The sequence below is a fragment of the Salvelinus namaycush genome, chromosome 4 (assembly GCF_016432855.1).
Source record: "Salvelinus namaycush isolate Seneca chromosome 4, SaNama_1.0, whole genome shotgun sequence".
Lineage (NCBI taxonomy): Eukaryota > Metazoa > Chordata > Actinopteri > Salmoniformes > Salmonidae > Salvelinus > Salvelinus namaycush.
Window position 1 is genome coordinate 58,236,664 of NC_052310.1, and position 24,181 is coordinate 58,260,844.

At 41.2% G+C, this 24,181-nt stretch overlaps 1 protein-coding gene and 1 long non-coding RNA gene across 2 annotated transcripts in view; one reads left to right on the forward strand and one right to left on the reverse strand.

The window, feature by feature from the left end:
• The window catches only part of dna2 (DNA replication helicase/nuclease 2), a 35,485-nt gene extending 12,660 nt beyond the window's left edge, over positions 1-22,825 (reverse strand). Inside the window, exons 1-4 of the mRNA XM_038992067.1 lie at positions 22,476-22,825; positions 12,708-12,764; positions 11,023-12,074; positions 10,704-10,877 (exon numbers count right to left, since the gene is read on the reverse strand). Coding sequence (XP_038847995.1) covers positions 10,704-10,877; positions 11,023-12,074; positions 12,708-12,764; positions 22,476-22,505 — 1,313 coding nt within the window. The 5' untranslated portion in view covers positions 22,506-22,825. The remainder of the gene's footprint in view (positions 1-10,703; positions 10,878-11,022; positions 12,075-12,707; positions 12,765-22,475) is intronic.
• Positions 7,595-9,894, forward strand: LOC120046670. Its single transcript, XR_005476835.1, has 2 exons — positions 7,595-8,070; positions 8,328-9,894. It is a non-coding gene; the product is annotated as an uncharacterized LOC120046670 (long non-coding RNA).
• Positions 22,826-24,181: the final 1,356 nt, after the last annotated feature.

Sequence of the window (24,181 nt, forward strand, 5' to 3'; positions counted from 1 at the left end):
GATGAGGTCAGAGACCTGGCAGTGTGGTGCCAGGATAACATCCTCTCCCTCAACGTGATCAAGACAAAGGAGATGATCGTGGACTACAGGAAAAGGAGGACCAAGCACGCCCCCATTCTCATCGACGGGGCTGTAGTGGAGCAGGTTGATAACTGAGTTCCTTGGGTGTCAACATCACCAACAAACTATCATGGTTCAAACAGACCAAGACAGTCAAGAGGGCACGACAACACTTTTTCCCCCTCAGGAGAATATAAAGATTTGGCACGTGTCCTCAGATCATCAAAAAAGTTATACAGCTACATCATCGAGCGCATCCTGACTGGTTGCATCACCGCCTGATATGGCAACTGCTCAGCCTCCGACCGCAAGGCACTACAGAGGGTAGTGCGTACGGCTCAGTACATCACTGGGGCCAAGCTTCCTGCCATCCAGGACCTCTATTCCAGGCGGTCAGAGGAAGGCCCTAAACATTTCCAAAAACTTCAGCCACCCTAGTCATAGACTCTCTCTGCTACTGCATGGCAAGCGATACCGGAGCGCCAAGTCTAGGTCCAAAAGGCTTAACAGCTTCTACCCCCCAAGCCATAAGACGACTACTGAACAGCTAATCAAATGGCTACCCGGACTATTTTTATTGCACCCCCGCCATTGTTATGCTGCGGCTACTCTGGTTATTATCCATGCATAGTCACTTTACCTCTACCTACATGTACATATTACCTCAATTACCTCGACTAACCTGTGCCTCCACACATTGTACCGGTACTCCCTGTACATAGCCGCATTACTGTTATTTTATTGTTGCTCTATAGTTATTCATTTTCTATTTTCTTCTGGTTTAAAAAAATATATATTTTGTATTTAATTCAGTTCATATAGTAAATACATATGTTTTAAAGTTTCTTAAACTGCACTGTTGGTTAAGGGCTTGTAAGTAAGCATTTCACTGTAAGATCTACACCTGTTGTATTCGGAGCATGTGACACATAAAATCAAATGTTATGTCCTTTGGGTGGTGGACCATTCTTGATACACGCGGGAAACTGTTGAGCGTGAGAAACCCAGCAGTGTTGCAGTTCTTGACCAAACCGGTGCACCTAGCACCTACTACCATACCCTGTTCAAAGGCACTTCAAATATTTTGTCTTGCCCATTCACCCTCTGAATGACACACATATGTAAGATAGCCAACAGACATGGAAGCTCTGCTTCTAGCTCCTAAGCAACACTGCAGGATTTTGTTTTTATGTGTTATTTCTTACATTATTAACCCAGATTTTTTTATATATTACATACAGCCGGAAAGAACTTTTGGGAATCAGAGCAGCGGTAACGCACCTCACGGCATTACGACCAGGAATACAAGTTTCCCGAATTTGATCCTTTGTTTGTACTCCCCAGGGCAATTGAACTTATCCCAGAGGCTGCTCCAAGACAACGCCGGCGGAGAAGAGGTATTCGGAGTGGACTTCTAGTCTGACTCAGGAGGCGTGCACACCATCCACCACTTCAGAGAATATTACTCGCTAATGTTCAGTCTCTGGACAATAAAGTAGACGAGCTCAGGGCGAGGATCTCCTTCCAGAGAGACATCAGGGACCGTAACACACTTTCACAGAATCATGGCTCTTTTCGGATATACTGTGTCAGTCCATACAGCCAGCTGTGTTCTCAGTACATCGCGCAGAAAGAAATAAAGAACTCTCCGGGAAGAAGAAAGACAGGGGTGTATGTTTCATGATTAACTACTCATGGTGTGATTGTGATAACATACAGAAACAAGTCCTTTTGTTCACCAACCTAGAATACCTCAAATAGTCACAGCCGTGTATATTCCCCCTCAAGTCGATACCAAGATGGCCCTCAAGGAACTTCACTGGACTTTATGCAAACTTGAAACCACATACCCGGAGGCTGCATTTATTGTAGCTGGGGATTTTAACAAAGCAAATTTGAGAAAACGCTACCGAAGCTTTATCGACAAATTGACTGTAGTACTCACTTAGGAAAAACATTAGATCACTGCTACTTGCCTTTATGAAACGCCTACAAGACCCTCCCCCGCCAAATCAGATCACAACTCCATTTTGCTCGTTCCTTCCTATAGGCAGAAACTCAAACAGGAAAGACCCATGCTAAGGTCTATCCAACGATTGTCTGACCAATCAGAATCCATGCTTCAAGATTGTTTTTGATAACTTGGACTGGGATATGTTCCGTGTAGCCTCAGAGAATAAAATTGACGTTCACACGAACATGGTGACTAAAGACAATTACGTATTACAAATGGAAAACCAGCCAAGGCGTGGACACCGACCTCTTGCTTTCGGACAAACTAAACACATTCTTCGCCCGTTCTGAGGATAACACAGTGCCACTGACACAGCCTGCTCCCAAGTACTGTGGGCTCTCCTTCTCCGTGGCCAATGTGAGTAAGACATTTAAGTGTGCAAGGCTGCCGGCCCAGACGGCATTCCTAGCCGCGTCCTCAGAGCATGTGCAGACCAGCTGGCTGGAGTGTTTATATACATATTCAATCTCTCCTTACCACAGTCTGCTGCCCCCACTTGCTTCAAGTTGTCCACCATTGTTCCTGTACCCAAGAAAGCAAAGGTAACTGAACTAAATGCCTATCGCCCTGTAGCACTCACTTCTGTAATCATGAAGTCCTTTGAGAAGCTAGTTAAGGATCATATCCCCTCCACCTTACCTGACACCCTAGCCCCACTTCAAATAGATCCACAGACAATGCAATCGCCATCGCACTGCACACTGCCCTTTCCCATCTGGACAAGACGAATACCTACGTCAGAATTATGTTCATTGACAATAGCTCAGCATTCAATACCATAGTACCATCCAAGCTCATCAAGCTCGGGGCCCTGGGTCTGAACCCCACCCTGTGCAACTAGGTCCTGGACTTCCTGACGGGCCACCCCCCCCCAGGAAAAAACACCACTTCACTGACCCTCAACACAGGGGCCCCACAAGGGTGTGTGCTCATTCCCCTTCTGTACTTTGTTTACCCATGACTGCTTGGCCCCGCACGTCTCCAACTCAATCATCAAGTCTGCAGACAACAACAGTAGTAGGCCTGATTACCAACAATTACGGGACAGTCTACAGGGAGGTGGTGGGGGCCCTGGCGGAGTGGTGCCAGGAAAATAACCTCTCCCTCAACAAAAAGAAGCTGATCGTGGACTTCAGGACACAGCAGAAGGAGCACGCCCTTATCCACAGACAGGACCGTAGTAGAGAAGGTGGAAAGCTTCAAGTTCCTCAGCGTACACATCACTGACAATCAGAAATGGTCCACCCACACAGACAGTGTGGTGAAGAAGGTGCAACAGCGCCTCTTCAACCTCAGGAGGCTGAAGAAATTCGGCTTGGCACCGAAGACCCGCACAAACTTTTACAGATTGAGAGCATCCTCTTGGGTTGTATGACCACCTGGTACGGCAACTGCACCACCCACAACCACAGGGCTCTCCATGGGTGGTACGGTCTGCCCAACGCATCACCGGAGGCACACTGCCTGCCCTCCAGGACACCTACAGCCCCCAATGTCATAGGGAGGCCAAAAAGATCAAGTACATCAACCACACGAGCCACAGCCTGTTCACCCCCGCTACCATCCAGAAGGCGAGGTCAGTTCAGGTGCATCCAAGCTGGGACCGAGAGACTGAAAAACAGCTTCTACAGTATCTCAAGGTCATCAGACTGAAATAGCCATCACAAGCCGGCTACCACCTGACTACTCAACCATGCACCTTAGAGGCTGATGCCCTATATACAGAGTTGGAATCACTGGCCACTTTTATAATGGAACACTAGTCACTTTAATACAGTTTACATACAGCTTTATTAATCTCATATGTATATACAGTATATTCTAGTCAATGCCACTCCGACATGGCTCGTCCTAATATTTATTTTACTTTAAAATTTGTGTATTGTTAATACTGTTGGAGCTAGAAACACAAGCATTTCGCTACAGCCGCAATAACATTTTTAATGGAAGCCTCTCCAACATAATCCATGTAGAATCAGGAATTCCCCAGGGCTGCTGTCTAGGCCCCTTTTATCAATCTTTACTAATGACATGCCGCCCCTGGCTTTGAGTAAAGCCAGTGTGTCTCTGTGTATGCGGATGACTCAACACTATACATGTCAGCTACTACTAGAGGTCGACCGATTAATCGGAATGGCCGATTAAATCGGGGCCGATTTCAAGTTTTCATAACAATCGGAAATCGGTATTTTTGGGCGCCGATTTGCCGTTTTTTTTTTTTTTTTTTAACACCTTTATTTAACTAGGCAAGTCAATTAAGAACACATTCTTATTTTCAATGACGGCCTAGGAACGAGGCAGAAAGACAGATTTTTAACCTTGTCAGCTCGGGGGATCCAATCTTGCATTAATTACATTGCACTCCAGGAGGAGCCTGCCTGTTAGCGAATGCAGTAAGCTAAGGTAAGTTGCTAGCTAGCATTAAACTTATCTTATAAAAAACAATCAATGACTGTCATTGCTCCAATGTGTACTTAACCATAAACATCAATGCCTTTCTTAAAATCAATACACAAGTATATATTTTTAAACCTGCATATTTAGCTAAAAGAAATCCAGGTTAGCAGGCAATATTAACCAGGTGAAATTGTGTCATTTCTCTTGCGTTCATTGCACGCAGAGTCAGGGTATATGCAACAGTTTGGGCCGCCTGGCTCTTTGCGAACTAATTTGCCAGAACTTTACGTAATTATGACAACATTGAAGGTTGTGCAATGTAACAGGAATATTTAGACTCATGGATGCCACCCGTTAGATAAAATACGGAACGGAATAAACGTTTTGTTTTCGAGGTGATAGTTTCCGGATTAGTCAAAGGTATATGGTTTAGAGAGAAATAGTCGACGCGTTATAATTCCTGTAATAACTTGCGGCTGAATTTGAAAGGGGTTCCTTCGTTATTTTACCGTTCATGTCTTCCATAGAGAATGTCTTGATCTACTTCAAATAAGGTCTGTGTTTCGTGCAGGCTTAAACCGCCTCGACGTTTTGATACCCGTGTAAATCTCACTAGGATAAGGTAACGTTTGTCAACATATTTTCATAAATCCACTACAATTTTTTTTATCTTCGCTTATAATTAGCCAATATTGATCAGAGTTACCTTGTCCTATGGATATCTACACAGTTATAAAATTGGCACGGTGATGTAAGCCTACACGAAACACAGACCTTATTCTAAGTGAATCTAAAAATATCCTATAGAATAAATGAAGGAACCACTTTCCAGATTTTGCTAGATGTCATGGGAATTATGACTCGCACTTTGGTTGTCAATTCTTACCATGCCCATTATTAAAATAGGATTTCCTGCATATAGATTTTTCAACATTTTTTTTCAACATTCATCACAGGTAACTTAATTAAGGACAGGGGGTGCTGTTTTCACTTTTGGGGAAAATCGTATCCAATTTAAACGGCCTCGTACTCAATTCTTGCTCGTACAATATGCATATTATTATTAATATTGGATAGAAAACACTCTCTGGTTTCTGAAACCGTTCTAATTATTTCTCTAAGTGAAACAGAACTCTTTTTACAGCCCATTTCCTATCCGGAAGTGAGATTTCCAAAAGCGAGGTCTCTCTTCAAGAGCTTGTCTATAAAAGGGCATGTCACTTATGACTGTAGAAACACGTCATACACCTTCCCCTGGGTGTCATGCGGAAGTGAGAGCAGAAATGACTTGATTATCTCGTTCTGGGATTGAATACAACCTCTTGGAGTGAGAGGTCCGCCATTATTTTTTTTTGGAAGGCGCGAAGTTGGACCTGGAATCGCCTCCTGGAAAACCGTCGTTATAGGTGAATATGATCTCCGGCTTCGATTTTATTTGATACATGTCACAATATCATCCTAAAGTATGTTTTTTCAATATAGTTTAATTATATTATTGAAATTTATTCGGGACTTTAGACGTGATGCGTTGGAGGAATTTGTTCAAGAAGGAGAGGTTAACGCCGCACGGCCAGTGTGCTTGCTAATTCAAGAGGGAAATAGTTCGTTCTGGATCCAAACAAAGACGGTTCTGAACAAAGGACCCCTTGTACAACATTCTGATGGAAGATCAACAAAGATAAGGACCCAATTTGGGATGCTATTTCATATATCTGTCGAACTGTGCTATCGCTACCGTTTGCCTTGAATCAATGCTGTTGTGTGATAGCTATTGTAGTAAGCTAATATAACGATATATTGTGTTTTCGCTGTAAAACACTTCAAAAATCGGAAATATTGGCTGTATTCACAAGATCTTTGTCTTTCATTTGCTATCCACCATATATTTCTCTGAAATGTTTTATGATGAGTAATTAGGTAGTTGATGTTGGTGTCTGTATTTACTCTGGCTACTCCCGTGCTATTTCTGACTGTAGCTATGATGGTAGCAGTAATGTAAAACTGATTTATAGCTCAAATATGCACATTTTTTGAACAAAACATAGATTTATTGTGTAACATGTTATAGGACTGTCATCTGAGGGAGTTGTTTCTAGGTTAGTTAGGTTGGTTCTAGGTTAGTTAGGTTGGCTTTGTGCATGCTACCTGCATGCTACCGGTGCTGTGAAAAATGTCTGTCTGTCTTTTGTATTTGGTGGTGAGCTAACAAATATACGTGGTGTTTTCGCTGTAAAACATTTTAAAAATCGGAAATATTGGCTATATTCACAAGATCTTTGTCTTTCATTTGCTATCCACCATATATTTTTCTGAAATGTTTTATGATGTGTAATTAGGTAGTTGACGTTGGTGTCTGTATTTACTCTGGCTACTCCCGTGCTATTTCTGACTGTAGCTATGATGGTAGCAGTAATGTAAAACTGATTTATAGCTCAAATATGCACATTTTTCGAACAAAACATAGATTTATTGTATAACATGTTATAAGACTGTCATCTGATTAAGTTGTTTCTTGGTTTCTTTGGTTTGTTCTAGGTTAGTTTGGTTGATTTTGATTTTGCTACCTGTGCTGTGAAAAATGTCTGTGCTTTTTTCTATTTGTTGGTGAGCTAACATAAATATATATTGTGTTTTCCCTGTAAAACATTTTAAAAAATCGGACATGTTGGCTGGATTCACAAGATGTGTATCTTTCATTAGCTGTATTGGACTTGTTAATGTGTGAAAGTTAAATATTTCTAAAAAAATATTTTTTGAATTTCGCGCTCTGCCTTTTCAGTGGAATGTGGGAGGAGTTCCGCTAGCGGAACGGGGGGGCGAGACTACTGGTGCACAGCTCGGACACACATGCATTCCTAGGGCCAAATGATTTCCGATGCGGAAAACTGGGACGGAATCGATGAATTTTCTATAATTTGGCTGAAATTTATTTAAAAAATAAAACAAAAGTTGGCCTAAATATTGTAGTAACCTAAATGACAATTGTAAAATTACAGACAAGTAGGCCTAGAGAAATACTTCCGTTTTCGATTGCCGTGTTTTGAGAGGGGGTCGGTCAGGCGTATGACTCTTACGTCACCTCACAACTTGGCTGTCACTTTGAGAAACATGTTGAAGAGGACGTCTACGACGGCCAAGAAGTAAACTATGAGTCAGGCGATAAGCTGTTTTGAAAATTCTGTCAGCGTACTATTGATTGGACCCGTAAAAATGTGTGATGACCACTTAAAATCTAAAGCCCATGTGAAGAACAAGGAAAAGCACCGTGTTTGCCAGAGCATGCCTCTTCAAACTACCATTACTAGTGCAAGCGCATTTTCAGATTTAAGACAATTTATTTCAGGACTTTGTGGCTGTGTGCACCAAGTCTGACATACCCTTAGAAAAGCGAAGAAAGCTACAGATGTTTCTAGTGAAGCATTGCAAACAGGGAGGAGCGTTGCCCGAAAATGAGAGCAGCCTCGGTCAAACTCACCTGCCTTGTGTGTTCAACCAACATATGACTGTCGTTCTACAGAAGATCCGCAGGAAGAAGTTTGGGGTGGTTGTTGACAAGACAACAGATGCAAGGGATTGCAGCGGTCTAAACATTGTCATTGGTGAGTTAATTTAAACAGCCTATTGATATACCGTTGCATTAGCCTACATTTACATTCTGCAATGTGAATTGTCCGCATACAAATTGTGATATTCCAAACAACGCGCTATCGTGGTGAAATATAGCGATGTATGTCAGCAGCTGTCTGCCTCTCCATCTAGCTAACTATCGCTGTATCTATATTGTGTTTACGCTTGAAATAACTTATTTTGTAACTTATTTTAGGTTAAAACAGTGTTTCCTTATCTTTAATTGCAGGTGTTGAAATCCAGTACTTTCTGGTGGATGTCATTTTCATGGACAGATGCAACTACTCAACGTTTTCCCAAGCTATACTAGCCTCCCTCCACAGCAACCACTGAACCTGAATGATGCCTGGGCAGTGGTCACAGATAATGTCTCCTACTGCCTGAAGACATACAAGGAGGTTCTGAAAGGAGTGATGCCCAACAGTGTCCATGTAACCGGTCTCTGCCATGTCATTAATCTGGTGGGTGAGACCTGGCAGCACTACAAATACTTCTGAAGTTGCATCACTTGTGACATGGATGAGATGTCTTCTTCAAGAAGCCTGCCAGAAAGAGAAGATGGTTGAGCTTCCGCATTCTGAAGGAGTTTGTGCAGGTCAAGGCTCCTCCTGAAGCAGTGAGCTCAAGGTGAAATAGCTCCAGGTGTAGTACCATGTAGAGCATGTTCATCTGTACAGAGTTTTTGTTGGCAGAAAAGTCATCCCATGCAGTCACAAACATCCTCAGCCAACTGGAAACAGAGGAGAAGGTGCAGGCCCTCACTGTTAAACTAACCATCTTAGAGGGCTGCTCCAAACTGATGACAGCTCTATCAATCCTGGAAGGAACCCACAGCAGTGTCTGCATACAATGTCATGGAGAATCTGGGCTCTTATCTAGTGAATGGAACGGCAAAAACATGTGGGTATGGTGCCAAGACAGATGAGCTATTGAGAGGATGGGGATTGGAGAGAGGAGGGAGGTGCTTGACCATCTCCATGATGCATTCCACTTGGCCTTCAAAGTTCTCAAAGCACTGGGACACACATCCAGCCAGAGAGGTTTACAGGCTGGCTAGGGTGTTCGATCCTAGGCAGGCTCCAGCCATGGAAAAGCAGATTGAAGCCTACACACAACTGAAACCCATGGCAAGCCCATCAACAGAGCTCAGTGAAGAATGGATTGCCTATCAGGGAGCCCTCATCTGCTTTGGAGCTTGCTCATTACTGGTGGGGCCAGATTCCCAAGTGCAAGATTGGAGTGAGTGCAAGATTCCCAAGAGTTGCAGAAGTGACAGTGCCCTACATCTACTTCCCAGTCAGTTCAGTCAACAGAGGAGTTTCAGCAAATACAAGACTCTACTCACAGATAAGCGAGAGGCACTCACCGAGCTCAACACAGAGGCTGACAATCATGTACTTCAATGGAGATATCTGTGATAGATGGAAAACGTACAATGGACAGACATAGGAGCTCATAAGGTAGTTCCATAGGTTTTGCCTATTGCTGCATTATTGCCTAGATTCTTGCATGAATCTTTTTTTTCTTCCATTTATAAGTTTTTAAAAAAGTGCTTCACAAGTGTTACAAAAACAGAAAAAACGTATTTTCTTACATAAGTATAACTCTAGGTTTTGCCTATTGCTTGCTGCATTGTTGCCTAGATTCTTGCATTACTTTTTTTCATTTATAATGAAACACTTAGTAGAACTCTATTGAAGCACTTGCCTTGATAGAAAATGTGTGCAATGATGCGTTTCATCATTACAAATGTACTGTTATACATCTTATTAAAATTGACGTTTTATTCATTCACATTATTAGAAATGCTTTCTGATGATAAAATTAGCATAAAACACAGAATACAGAAGAAGAAAAAATTACAGAAAAAAATGAAATTTGGGATTTTAAAAAATTACGTATTAGATAAGGCCCTAAATACCCCACAAGACATGCCACAAAAGGTCTCTTCACAGTCCCCAAGTCCAGAACAGATTATCGGAGGTGCACAGTACTACATAGAGCCATGACTACATGGAACTCTATTCCACATCAAGTAACTGATGCAAGCAGAAACATTTTATAAAAATAAAAATATACCTTATGGAACAGCAGGGACTGTGAAGCAACACAAACATAGGCACAGACATGCATTCACACACGATAACATACGCACTACAAACACACGTGCACATGGAATTTGTACTGTAGATATGTGGTAGTGGTGGAGTATGGGCCTGAGGGCACACAGTGCGTTGTGAAATCTGTGAATGTATTGTAATGTTTTTTTAAATTGTATAAACTGCCTTAATTTTTCTCAACCCCAGGAAGAGTTGCTTCTGCCTTGGCAGCAGCTAATGGGGATCCATAATAAATACATCTGCTAAATGTGTATGTGACAAATAACATTTGATACACAAGCCATGTCTCAAGGCTTAAAAATAATTTGTTAACCTGTCTCCTCCCCTTCATCTACACTGATTGAAGTGGATTTAACAAGTGACATTAATAAGGGAACATAGATTTCACCTGGATTCACCTGGTCAGTATGTCATGGAAAGAGCAGGTGTTAATATTTTGTCCACTCATTTGGGTATATAAAATAATGTATTGTGCAGAATATTACCATCCATCCTTCAGAATACAGATCTCAGTAGGATGGGAGGTCTTGGAGGCAGTGATGGTCAGATGTTTCTCCACAGAGCCACGAGCACCATGGACCTCCTGCACATCTAGTATCCAGTAGCGGTTGTGCAGCCCAGTGGTCAGAATAATATGGTCTGGGATGCATTCCTTTTTACTGGTTCGTGAAAAACAACAAAAGGGTAATTTCATATGCACAAATAACACTCCATACCAGAAAAAAAGGCATTTCAGGCATATATAAAAAAAAAATCCATTTTTTTTTTATTCAATGCCTAGTAAGTTAGATGTGCTTATCATACCCAGCATTGGATTTCTCCTCCTTAGTGTTACTGAAGCTCTCCTCCATTTTGTCATCAAACCAGTTGTCCTCCAGCCCCTCCAGGTGGTCTTCTGATGTTACTCCTTTCCCGTCAGTGCCACGGTCTCTGACAGCACTGCTTTCAACTTCCTTTAAGCTCTTATTGGGATTGGGTGGACACGGAAGGCTAGTTTTTACACTACTAGGCTTCTCAAAGCTAGTAGAGATCACATGCCCACCGCTTGTATTCAAGTCTGTGGGGCAGCTATTATATTCTGTGGCATCTTTCTGTTCTGTAATGACAGTAAAAGCACACTCCTCTTCACATTCACTCAAGCTGCTGGGGAGAGAGCTCTCATTAGAGGACAAGGACGAAGCTCTTTTGACAGACAGTGGCTTTAATGATGGCATGACATTTCTAATCTTCTCCTTGGCTCCTGATGTCAATACACTGTAACCTAAGTGTATCTGACCAGCCTTGGATGGCTTTCTGCCATTCACAGCTTTGACAACTAGGCCTGTGCCCTGCTGGAATTTAGTACCTTTGGAGTTTTGAGTGTCACCAATGACCTGCAAGCATTCGCTCAGGAAGTCCTCTCCATGAAGGAGAGGCTTCCGCAGAGGGCCAATGGATGGCCTCTTTACTGGCATGGTTTTGGGACGCTTGGCAACGTGTACGTCATCGGGACTGAACAGTCTTTTCACAGAGCAACGTTGCATGTTACTGTTCTTGGTGCTCGTCTGTACCTGAGGTGGGGGACTGATCTTACTCCTCAGGGAGAACATAGCTGCCTTGGGAGAATTTTCCCTTATTAAGCTGACCCCTCTGGAGCACGGTCTGCGGCAGATAGGAGAGAGATGCCCATCTTCAGGCTTTCTGGCAGGGTGAGAGGTTCTGATCTGGCTGTCGGGGGTCTCTGGGACAGATAAGAGGTCAAAAGACAGGGGAGAATTTTCAATGCCCCCCAGGACACTGCGCTGGTTAGAGGTGACATTTGAGGAGTCCGTCTCAGTTATGCTGCATATAGTTCTCTTTGAGGGAGGTGTTGACTCCTGAAACCAACAAGGTCAGACTTAAGTTTGTCAACAATTGTACACAGAGTGAGGATAATTCAATAAGAAACGGTAAAGGCGTCAGCATGCTTCAGTTCAGTTGGTGCCTAGCCAACTCTGCTAGCCAAACGAGTGTGTTCACATACTCCCTTAAAAAGACTGCTTGAAAAACGAGAAAAAAGCAGCAATAGTAACATCCATTTAGACGCCATAGCCAGTATACACTTCTTTTAAATAGTCAGAATTACTCGAACTCAATAAATCTGTCATCCATTTTGACGTTTTTGCAGAAGATCTTAGTTGAATGTAAAATTGCACGACTAAGATGTTTGGTGCAGTTATGATTTTTTTTTGTGCATAAAATGAGTCGTCTCTCATTGAATGACAAGACTATTGAAGAATCCCTACTGATGACCAATCACCGAGGAAGGGGAGTAGACTTTCTCTGAAATTCTGCTTGCCTCCAGAAAAAAAAAGTACGCCCAAACAGCCAAATAAACTCACCTGAGTCCAAAAAGAAAAGATCATAGTATATGCCAAACTCTACCGAACTGTTTCGGCTGGGAAGCATGCGGACGCCTTAACTCAAAGGACAAGGCAACGGGGGGGGGGGGGGGGGGGGGGGGGGGTCACCTTGAGTTTGTTTGGGTAGAAAAATGAAGAGTGTGTCTTCTGATGGCCTCCAATTACCTATCGTTGGGACAAAGTACAGCAAATTAGCATAGAGCCTTTGTGGTGTTAGTACAACCTAGTCAGTTGTACAACAATGCATGTCTTTCGCATTTATCCCAACCCCTCTGAATCAGTTATCATACCGTAACGAGACAAAATATCCACAGAAAGTATTAAAACAGATTTGGTAAAAAAGCTGGTACTAGTGCGTTCAGACGTCTACTACCTAAAGCATGTGCAAAATGTAAACACATGCACGAGCTGCTAGTATGTATGAATTTCATGCATGTATTTACATTGTGTGCGCATGCTTCAGGTGAAATCTGAATGCACTACCAGCATTTTGAAAAGTATGTTTGGTAATACTTTTCTTGTGGATATTTTGTCTCAAATTTCCAGCAGCATTCCCCCCCCCCCACATTTATTTAACCAGGTAGGCTAGTTGAGAACAAGTTCTCATTTACAACTGCGATCTGGCCAAGAAAGCAAAGCAGTGCGACACAAACACATAGTTACACATGGAATAAACAAACATACAGTCAATAACACAATAGAGAAAGTCTGTATACAGTGTGTGCAAATGAGGTAGGATAAGGGGGGGTGAGGCAATAAATAGACCATAGTGGCGAAATTATTACAGTATGGCAAATTAAACACTGGGGTGATAGAGGTGCAGAAGATGAGTGTGCAAGTAGTGGTACTGGGGTGAAAAGGAGCAAAATAAATAACAATACGGTGATGAGGTAGTTGGATGGGCTACTTAAAGGTGCAGTGATCTGTGAGCTGCTTTGACAGATGAAGAAAGAATTTGCTTTGGGGGTGACCAGTGAAATATACCTGCTGGAGCGCGTGCTGCGGGTGGGTGCTGCTATGGTGACCAGTGAGCTGAGAGAAGGTGGGGCTTTACCTAGCATTGACTTATAGATGACCTAGAGCCAGTTGGTTTGGCAACGGATATGACGCGAGGTCCAGCTAACGAGAGCATACAGGTCGCAGTGGTGGGTAGTATATGGGGCTTTGGTGACAAAAACGGATGGCACTCTGATACATCCAATTTGCTGAGTAGAGTGTTGGAGGCTATTTTGTAAATGACATCGCCGAAGTCAAGGATCGGTAGGATAGTCAGTTTTACAAGGGTATGTTTAGCAGTATGAGTAAAGGATGCATTGTTGCGAAATAGGAAGCCGATTCTAGATATCATTTTGGATTGGAGATGCTTAATGTGAGTCTGGAAGGAGAGTTTACAGTCTAACCAGGCACCTAGAATATGTGGACAACTACAAATACCTAAGTCAGAACCGTGGGTAGACGTGGGCAGCGATCGGTTGAAGAGCACACATTTAGTTTTGCTTGCATTTAAGCGCAGTTGGAGGCCATGGAAGGAGAGTTGTATGGCATTGAAGCCCGTCTGGAGTTTAGTTAACACAGTGTCCAAAGCATAAGGACCAACCACCCAGACAACCAGTAGAGGAAGTAATTAAAAGAACAAAGTCAGAAAATTACATACACTTAAGTTCGAGACATTAAAACTTGTTTTTCAAACACTCCACAAATTTCTTGTTAATAAACTATAGCTTTGGGAAGTCGGTTAGGACATCTACTTTGTGCATGACACAAGTAATCTTTCCAACAATTGTTCAGACAGATTATTTCACTGTATCACAATTCCAGTGGGTCAGAAGTTTACATACACTAAGTTGACTGTGCCTTTAAACAGCTTAAATTCCAGAAAATGATGTCATGGCTTTAGAAGCTTTTGATTGACTCAAATTATGTCAATTAGCCTATTGGAGGTGTAGCTGTGGATGTATTTCAAGGCCTACCTTCAAACTGTGCGTCTTTCCTTGACATCATGAGAAAATCAAAAGAAATCAGCCAAGACACCAGAAAAAAAATGGTAGACCTCCACAAGTCTGGTTCACCCTTGGGAGCAATTTCCAAATGCCTGAAGGTACCACGTTCATCTGTACAAACAATAGTACGCAAATATAAACACAATGGGAATACGCAGCCATCATACCACTCAGGAAGGAGACACGTTCTGTCTCCTAGAGGTGAACGTACCTTCGTGCAAAAAGTGCAAATCAATCCCAGAACAGCAGCAAAGGACCTTGTGAAGATGCTGGAGGAAACGGGTACAAAAGTATCTATATCCACAGTAAAACGAGTCCTATATCGACATAACCTGAAAGGCCGCTCAGCAAGGAAGAAGCCATTGCGCCAAAACCGCCATAAAAAAGCCAGACTACGGTTTGCAACTGCACATGGGGACAAAGATCGTACTTTTTGGAGAAATGTCCTCTGGTCTGATTAAACAAAAATAGAACTGCTTGGCCATAATGACCATCATTATGTTTGGAGGGAAAAAGGGGGACGCTTGCAAGCCGAAGAACACCATCCCGACCGTGAAGCACAGGGGTGGCAGCATCATGTTGAGGGGGTGCTTTGCTGCAGAAGGGACTGGTGCACTTCACAAAATAGATGGCTTCATGAGGAAAGAAAAAATTATGTGGATATATTTAAGCAACATCAAGACAGTCAGGAAGTTAAAGCTTGGTCGCAAATGAGTCTTCCAAATGGACAATGACCCCAAGCATACTTCCAAAGTTGTGGCAAAATGGCTTAAGGACAACAAAGTCAAGGTCTTGGATTGGCCATCACAGAGCCCTGACCTCAATCCTAAAGAATTTGTGGGCAGAACTGAAAAAGTGTGTGCGAGCAAGGAGGCCTACAAACCTGACTCAGTTACACCAGCTCTGTCAAGAGGAATGGGCCAAAATTCACCCAACTTATTGTGGGAAGCTTGTGGAAGGCTACACGAAACGTTTGACCCAAAGTTAAACCATTTAAAGGGAATGCTACCAAATACTAATTGAGTGTATGTAAACTTCTGACCCACTGGGAATGTGATGAAAGAAATAAAAGCTGAAATAAATCATTCTCTACTATTATTCTGACATTTTACATTCTTAAGTGGTGATCCTAACTGACCAAAGACAGGGAATTTTTACTAGGATTAAATGTAAGGAATTATGACTGAGTTTAAATGTATTTGGCTAAGGTGTATGTACACTTTTGACTTCAACTGTATATGCGCTAGCTACTCCCGAAAGGTCGCCGATTTGAATACCCAAGCCGACAAGGTGAAGAGAAAAAAAAGGGGGAAAAATACGGTTTATGTGCTCGAGCAAGGCATTTAACCCTAATTTTCTCCAGGGGCGCTGTACTACTATGGTTGACCCTTCAGAACAACACATTTCACTGTATCCGGTGTGACTATAAAATCTACAGTGCATTCAGAAAGTATTCAGACCCCTTGACTTTTTCCACATTTTGTTACATTACAGCCTTATTCTAAAATAGATTAAATAGTTTTTTCTCCCATCAATCTACACACAATAGCCCATAATGACAAAGCAAAAACAGGTTTAGACTTTTAATTTATTTTTTTATACAAAAGTAGAAATAAATGTAGAAATATCACATTTACATAAGTATTCAGACCATTTACCCAGTACTTTGTTGAAGCACCTTTAGAAGTGATTACAGCCTCGAGTCTTGGGTATTATGCTACAAGCTTGGCACACCTGTATTTGGGGAGTTTCTCCCATTCCTCTCTGCAGATCCTCTCAAGCTCTGTCAGGTTGGATGGGGAGCGTTGCTGCACAGCTATTTTCAGGTGTTTCCAGAGATGTTCGATGGAGTTCAAGTCTGGCCTTTGGCTGGGCCACTAAAGGGCATTCAGAGACATGTCCCGAAGCCACTCCTGCGTTGTCTAGGTTGTGTGCTTAGGGTCGTTGCTGGAAGGTGAACCTTCGCCCCAGTCTGAGGTCCTGAGCAGGTTTTCATCAAGGATCTCTACTTTGCTCCGTTCATCTTTCCCCTGATCCAGACTGGTCTCCCACACCCTGAAAAACATCCCCACAGCATCATGCTGCCACCATCACCATGCTTCACCGTAGGGATGGTGCCAGGTTTCCTCCAGACGTGACGCTTGGCTCCCTTTCCCAGATCTGTGCCTCGGCACAGACTATGGACAATTCCTTCGACATCATGGCTTGGTTGAGAACTGTGGGACCTTATATAGACAGGTGTGTGCCTTTCCAAATCATGTCCAATCAATTGAATATACCACAGGTGGACTCCAATCAAGTTGTAGAAACATCAGCAATGATCAATGGAAACAGGATGCACCGGAGCTTAATTTAGTCTCATAGCAAAGGGTCTGAATACTTATGTAAATAAGCTATTTTTTTGCAAACATTTCTAAAAGCCTGTTTTCACTTTGTCCATGTTGGGTATTGTGTGTAGATTGATTAGGAAAAACATTTAATCAATTCTAGAATAAGGCTGTAACGTAACAAAATATGGAAGGGAAAGAGGGGTCTGAATACTTTCCGAATACATTGTATGTCCTCTCCTGGTTTTCAAATCAACTTCTTCATTGTCTAGCAGCCAAAGGTATTATCTTAGTCATAATAGCAACCCATGAAGGGCGCATCTTTTTCCAAATTTCCAACGGATATTTCCATCTCTGTCCATGAAATCACTCGCATGTGCAGTGCACATTTCAGAACTGTGTTTTCCTGCAAATTGCATTTGGGAATATTTGCTTGTAGGCCTAGCACCATGAGCACATCGCTGCACTTAATGTGAAGAAATAGTTTAGCAACATTTTAAGCTAAATATTCTGATCCATCAGCTTTATTAATTGATACAGCGTATCCCTCAACTACACTACTTTGATACGCACCCTGAGGATTAGGATTTTTTAAAACAGTTTTGATGGCCATGATTAAACACATGATTGCATGTAGAAATGTTACTCAATGATTGGGCATATAAAAGCATGTTTCATTCCAGCAGCAACGAATAAGCTGTTTGAGAAGTTAGAGCAGAAGCAGCTGTCTGACAGATTTTACGCTCATAGGCTCTGTATCTATATGCTGTGCGCGTGTGATAAATAGCCTACCGACTAACGAATATACACACGCGGCAATAAATGATGCAAATTAACCTATACACAGATAAGCATGACTGGGACTAATGTATTTACATCGACTGGTATTTCCATCAATGAATAGGCTAAAAAGCATTATTTAGCAATGGGATTTTTTATTTATTCTCCTGAACAATTGGCCAGCGAGTTTTATTTAAATCTGCTTTTCATTATAAAAATGTTTATCAGCCGAAAACCAGCCATTACCAGCTAACGGAAACCTAGCTGTCGAAAACTCTAGGCAGCATTCTGCCTTCGCCCTACGCTCCACTCCCAAACAAAAAATATTTTCACATGACCCTCCACTTGTACGGTAAAATAAATTGAACAACCTCCCCCCTCATAGAATTAACTCAAATAATGTTAAAAGACCAAAAACAACTTTAGCAACCCTGTGTTTATAAACTTTGCCACAACAGACTGTCAATATCAACCAACCAAAAATACACCACCACCACCACCTTGTAGGCCTACCCAGTATTGAAGGCTTGGCAATCTACAAATGTCATTAAACTTTGTGGTGTTTTCTAACAGATGTCTCTTTCCATTCATCAATTGGCAGCTGCACAGTTTGGATTTTTTTTTTTTACTGGCGAATAAAATCAAAGTTAAATAAACATACAAAGATTTGTAAAAGTGACCAGAATTGGCCAATACATTCAGGGACTTATTTCCATTGTGGTCCCAATTTTTTTTTTTTTTAACATAAAATACATATACAATAAGAGGGGGAAGTTTAAGTACAATTCTAACAAGCTTGTTGGGGTTGGTAGCTTATTGTGCTGGTAAACCCTGATCTGCAGGCATAATCAAAGTGACACTGGACTAGCGCACTTTAGGTTGTCTACAGCTAGGGTTCCATCCAATTGGCAACAGATTTTCATGCAAAAAAATTCTATAATCTTCATAAAAAGGACATGCCTTTTCATAGTTTCCTTTAAGCCGGTCAACATAACTTTAATTTACCGGACATTTGAGAAATTTCACAGACATCCATATGCATTCAGATCTGACCTGGCGCAGCCAGTGCCATCAGTAAACGAGGGATGATGGCCAAATTAAACATTTGTGTCCTTAAAAACAGCTATAACAAAAACACTATTCCTTGTGTTTCGATGTATAGCATAAGCAAAATTTCTTTGCCTTTAAAAAAAGTGTATTATTGGTTTTTAGGCTACTTTCCTAAAATACTAATTGTCCACCTCACAGTTCAGCTGTCAGAGATTTGAGTACTAAATATATATCAGAGCATTGCATGCATAGTCCTATAGGCTTAGGTGTCCACTGTATGAGATATATACAGTACCAGTCAAAAGTTTGGACACCTACTCATTCAAGTTTTTTCTTTATTTTTACTATATTGTAGAATAATAGTGACATCAAAACTATGAAAAAACATATGGAATCATACAGTAACCAACAACAAAAAAAAGTGTTAACTAAAATATATTTTTAATGTGAGATTCTTCAAAGTAGCCCCTCTTTGCCTTGACAGCTTTGCACACTCTTGGCATTCTCTCAACCAGCTTCATGAGGTAGTCACCTGGAATGCATGTCAATTAACAGATGTGCCTTGTTAAAAGTTAATTGTGGAATTTCTTTCCTTCTTAATGCGTTTGAGCCAATCAGTTGTGTTGTGACAAGGTAGCAGAAGGTATACAGAAGATGCCCTATTTGGTAAAAGTCCATATTATGGCAAGAACAGCTCAAATAAGCAAAGAGAAATGACAGTTCATCATAACTTCAAGACATGATGGTCAGTATTCGCGGAAAATTTCAAACACTCTGAAAGTTTCTTCAAGTGCAGTCGTAAAAACCATAATGCGCTATAATGAAACTGGCTCTCATGAGGACTGCCACAGGAAAGGAAGAACCAGAGTTACCTCTGCTGTAGATGATAAGTTCATTAGAGTTACCAGCCTCAGAAATTGCAGCCCAAATATATGCTTCACTGAGTTCAAGTAATAGACACATCACAACATCAACTGTTCAGAGGAGACTGCGTGAATCAGGCCTTCATGGTCAAATTGCTGAAAAGAAACCACTACTAAAGGACACCAATAAGAAGAGACTTGCTTAGGCCAAGAAACACAAGTAATGGACATTAGACTGGTGGAAATCTGTAATTTGGTCTGATAAATCCAAATTTGGAGATGGAGATCATCCATTCACCTACTCTGTCTCACAAAGACACGACGGTTAGAACCAAAAATCTCACATTTTTGGTTTCTACATGATTCCATGTGTGTTATTTAATAGTTGATGTCTTCACTATTATTCTACAATGTAGAAAATAGTAAAAAATAAAGTAAAACCCTTGAATGAGTAGGTGTCCAAACTTGACTGGTACTGTAAATATAAAGGAAGAGAAGCTGAGGCCTAACCCCAGAGAGAGAGCTATGCCGGTGGCATGCTACGACACAGACATGCATTTCTTTATCTCAGATGGCTACTGCGTCTGCTCTACAGATAAATGTACAGGAGGAAGCTAATTTGAAAATTTTCGATCAGAATATTTTTTTTATAAAGATAAGCATTATATTGTTAGATTATAGGAGTAACTCTGGTAGGCCTGATACAGAATTTTTCACCTCAAGTTCAACTGTCAGAGTTAGTTGGAGTGCCAGAGCACATTGCCTTCATATCATAGGCCTGCAGTAGCTAAAGTTTAATAATAACCATACCAAACATTGACAAACATTTATAACTTTATTAGGGTAATATCAATAGTAAGTCAAGCAATTATTTATAAGTAAATTATAAACTGGGTGGTTCGAGGTCTGAATGCTGAAAGCAGTGGTATATCAGACCGTATACCACAGGTATGACCCAAAAAATATTTATGTTGGTAACCAGTTTATAAAAGCAAAAATGCACCTCGGTGGTTTGTGTTATTTGGCCAATATACCATGGCTAAGGGCTGTGTCCAGGCACTCCGCGTTGCGCATAAGAACAGCCCTTAGCCGTGGTATATTAGCCATATGCCACACCCCCTCAGGCCTTATTGCTTAAATAATGCCCAGTTTACTTTGTGACGTATTTCATTAAGCCATACAGCATCTACACCTCGGGCCTTTTTGCTTAAATACAATCAGAAGAGAAAATGTAAACAAGGTAAACACACACATTACCATGCGCCCAATAGCAAAAAACAACCCCCCCCCCCCCCAAAGCAAAAACAAATAAATTTGACAACCCTTGGATCACCCCTCCCCCAGTAAATTTTGATATTTCGCTTACTGTTGCAGTTTTGCACAGATCCATACATTTAGGAGTTCCTCTATTGACAAAACTACACTTTCAGAGTTAGGCTTATACACAGGTGTTCGGAGAATGCAAGCCGTTTAGCACAGGTGGTCACCTCATCTTCCGTTTGTTTTCCATAAACATGTGCTGTAAAATCGATATATGGCCATGTGGGTACACTCACCCTAACAAGGTGTGTATCAATTATTTTGATTGAATTTGTGTGTGTATACATATAATATATATATATATATATATATATATATATATATATATATATATATATATAAAATTAAATTAAAATACAAACTTACAGACGCACACAATTAAGTGATAATGCCTGAGAGTGTTGCAAACTGTGCCAATATATCTTCCAAACGCCCCGGCTTTGACGGTATTATCACTTTTATACAACTGGTTACCAACATATTCAAATAATGATTGACATATTTTCATTAGAAAAGTCATTTTGATATATGTATTCATACTATTTCATCCTTCCACAAGATATAGTCCCAAAACAAATATAGGGTTGCAACCCTGGTCGTTCGCTCTATTGGTTCGGTTGCCAGACACACAACCCAGTCGTTCAGTCTTTTTGTTCTGTATTTATGGACGCGACCCAATCATTCGTTCTAAATGTTCCATTGCCATACTGGCTGGCAACGTTCTTATCCCTTGCTTGCTAGCTAGCCAACTACAGCAAATTTACAGTCACGTCAAACAGTGCAGCCAGAATAACAACAGTAGCTGCAATTGCATAAGCTGTTCACTAGTGACATTTATTTGGATACATCCATAAAAATGATGGCAGCTGATTCATGATTTCGACTAGCTGAGAAACGCTGCCTGCCTCTCGCCCCAACCATGTTCATTACTATGGGACAGCTAGAGGTCGAATTTGAATATTGAAACAATGTTGCAAATGTCGGAGATAGACAGCAAGGTCTACGATGTTAAAATGCCTGCGGTAACTTGTGGAGTAAACACCGTCTGGAATGCACTTTTAACCAATCAGCATTATACCCCCCCCCCCCCCCCGTTGTATAACTCAATAATTAGATTTTTTCATCGTGTTAATGATGGCGGATTAATTTACTTTAATATAACTTTTTTCAAGATGAGAAGAGAATCGTCCAGCCCATTGGCTATTCCACTACACCCCCATGTTTTAGAATATGCACAAGGTGTCTCAATTTAACCGGTAGTTTTTTGACAATCATTTCTTGCTGATATGAAACGTCCTTATGCTTACAAAACCATACCAAATGACGCGTGTTAATGTTCAGACTGAACTTCTGGGCTTTTAACAAATCTCCCCCATACAGAAGACGATTTAGTCCAATGACTGATTTAGCTATATGTAATGGAACTGGGAGTCATGAAGAACTAAGGGAAACCCTGCCAGCTAGCGAGCTAACGTTACGTATTAATGTGACAAGCTATTACTTTTACATGCATCATAAAAATTTGCAAATACTCACAGAGTTCTTCTTCAATTTGGTCCTCTGCATTGTAACGTTAGAGATCTGAAGACGTGCAGGTGTGTTTAGAGGATAGCTAACTTAGATGACTAGCTTTAGATAGCTGCAGCTAACCTGAGTGGCTAAATTACTTTAGCTAACGCGTTAACGTTATTGGTTTTAGTCAACTCAAGCTTACATATTTCGTTAGCTAGTTCCTAGCTGGAAAGGTATTACTTCACTAATCACACATACATCTCAAATGCCTACCGGTTACATATATAAAGGTAGCCAACCTCGTCAAAAGACTTAGCTAGCCAACTATTTCAGGTTATTTCATCCATTGTCAGCTATGCCTTCCTTCTTATTTTTCGCGCTAAAAGCATTAATGGTAGTTAGAATCAAGACACTCCCACTCCATAAGATTTTCTTCTTCTTCTGTGAGTTTTATGGCAGACTACAAACCAAAACGGTGTATTACTGCCGCTAACTGGACGGGTTTGAAAAAAAACAAGGTAAAAATAAAACCAATACGTGATAGGGAAAATGTACTTAACCAACCCGCAATAAAACAATAAAACAAATACATTGACAAAACCAAAACCCCAAAAGCTCCCACTTCTTCCTTACCTCAAATCTTCATATCTCCCTTCTCAGACTCTATGACCTGCGAGGGTGATACAGCTTGTGAAAATACTCTATGGAACTCCACCGCCGAGAAGTCTTTCAGTCCCTGGAACCGTTCTGCCACATCCACAATGATACTGTATATATTTTCCTGGACTTCCTCTCCACCTTGGCAGTGCCATTAATCACCATAGCTATAAAGGCCACAATGTCCACATTCTTAACTGTACTCCAAACATATATTGCAGCGGTTCCCAAACCGTGACACAACTTGATGGGATAAAAGATTATGTGGCACACCAGAACTTTTCAGAATAATTTATTTAGTGGTAATAACTTCCATCTTATCTGATCCATACAGCAAACCATCAATTTCCGGCTATTTTTTTTCAGAGATTAAATAGGGGTTATTTTCAAGTATTTTCATAGTTCCTTAGGTCTACTCATGGTGGTTAATTTGTGTGTACAGTGCCTTCAGAAAGTATTCACACCCCTTGACTTTTTTCACATTTTGTCGTGTTACAGCCTGAATTTAATTAACTGTAAGGTCCCTCAATCGAGCAGTGAATTTGAAGCACAGATTCAACTACAAAGACAATGGAGGTTTTCCAATGCCTTTTAAAGAAGAGCGTCTATTGGTAGATGGGTAAAAAAATAAATATTTAAGTACACATTTAATATCCCTTTGAGCATGGTGAAGTTATTATTACACATTGTATGGTGTATCAATACACCCAGTCGCTACAAAGATACAGGCGTCCTTTCTAACTCAGTTGACGGAGAGGAAGGAAACGTCTCAGGGATTTCACCATAAGGCCAAAGGTGATTTTAAACCAGTTACAGAGTTAAATGGCTGTGACAGGAGAAAACTGAGGATGGATCAACAACATTGTAGTTACTCCACAATACTACCGTAAATTACAGAATGAAAGGAAGGAAGGCTGTAGAGAATAAAACAATTTCTCTAATATGCATCCAAAACAAAGCACTAAAGTAATACTGCAAAAACTTTGGCAAAGAAATTAACTTTTGGTCCAGAATACAAAGCATTATGTTTGGGGCAAATCCAACACAACACATCATTGAGTACCACTTTTCAT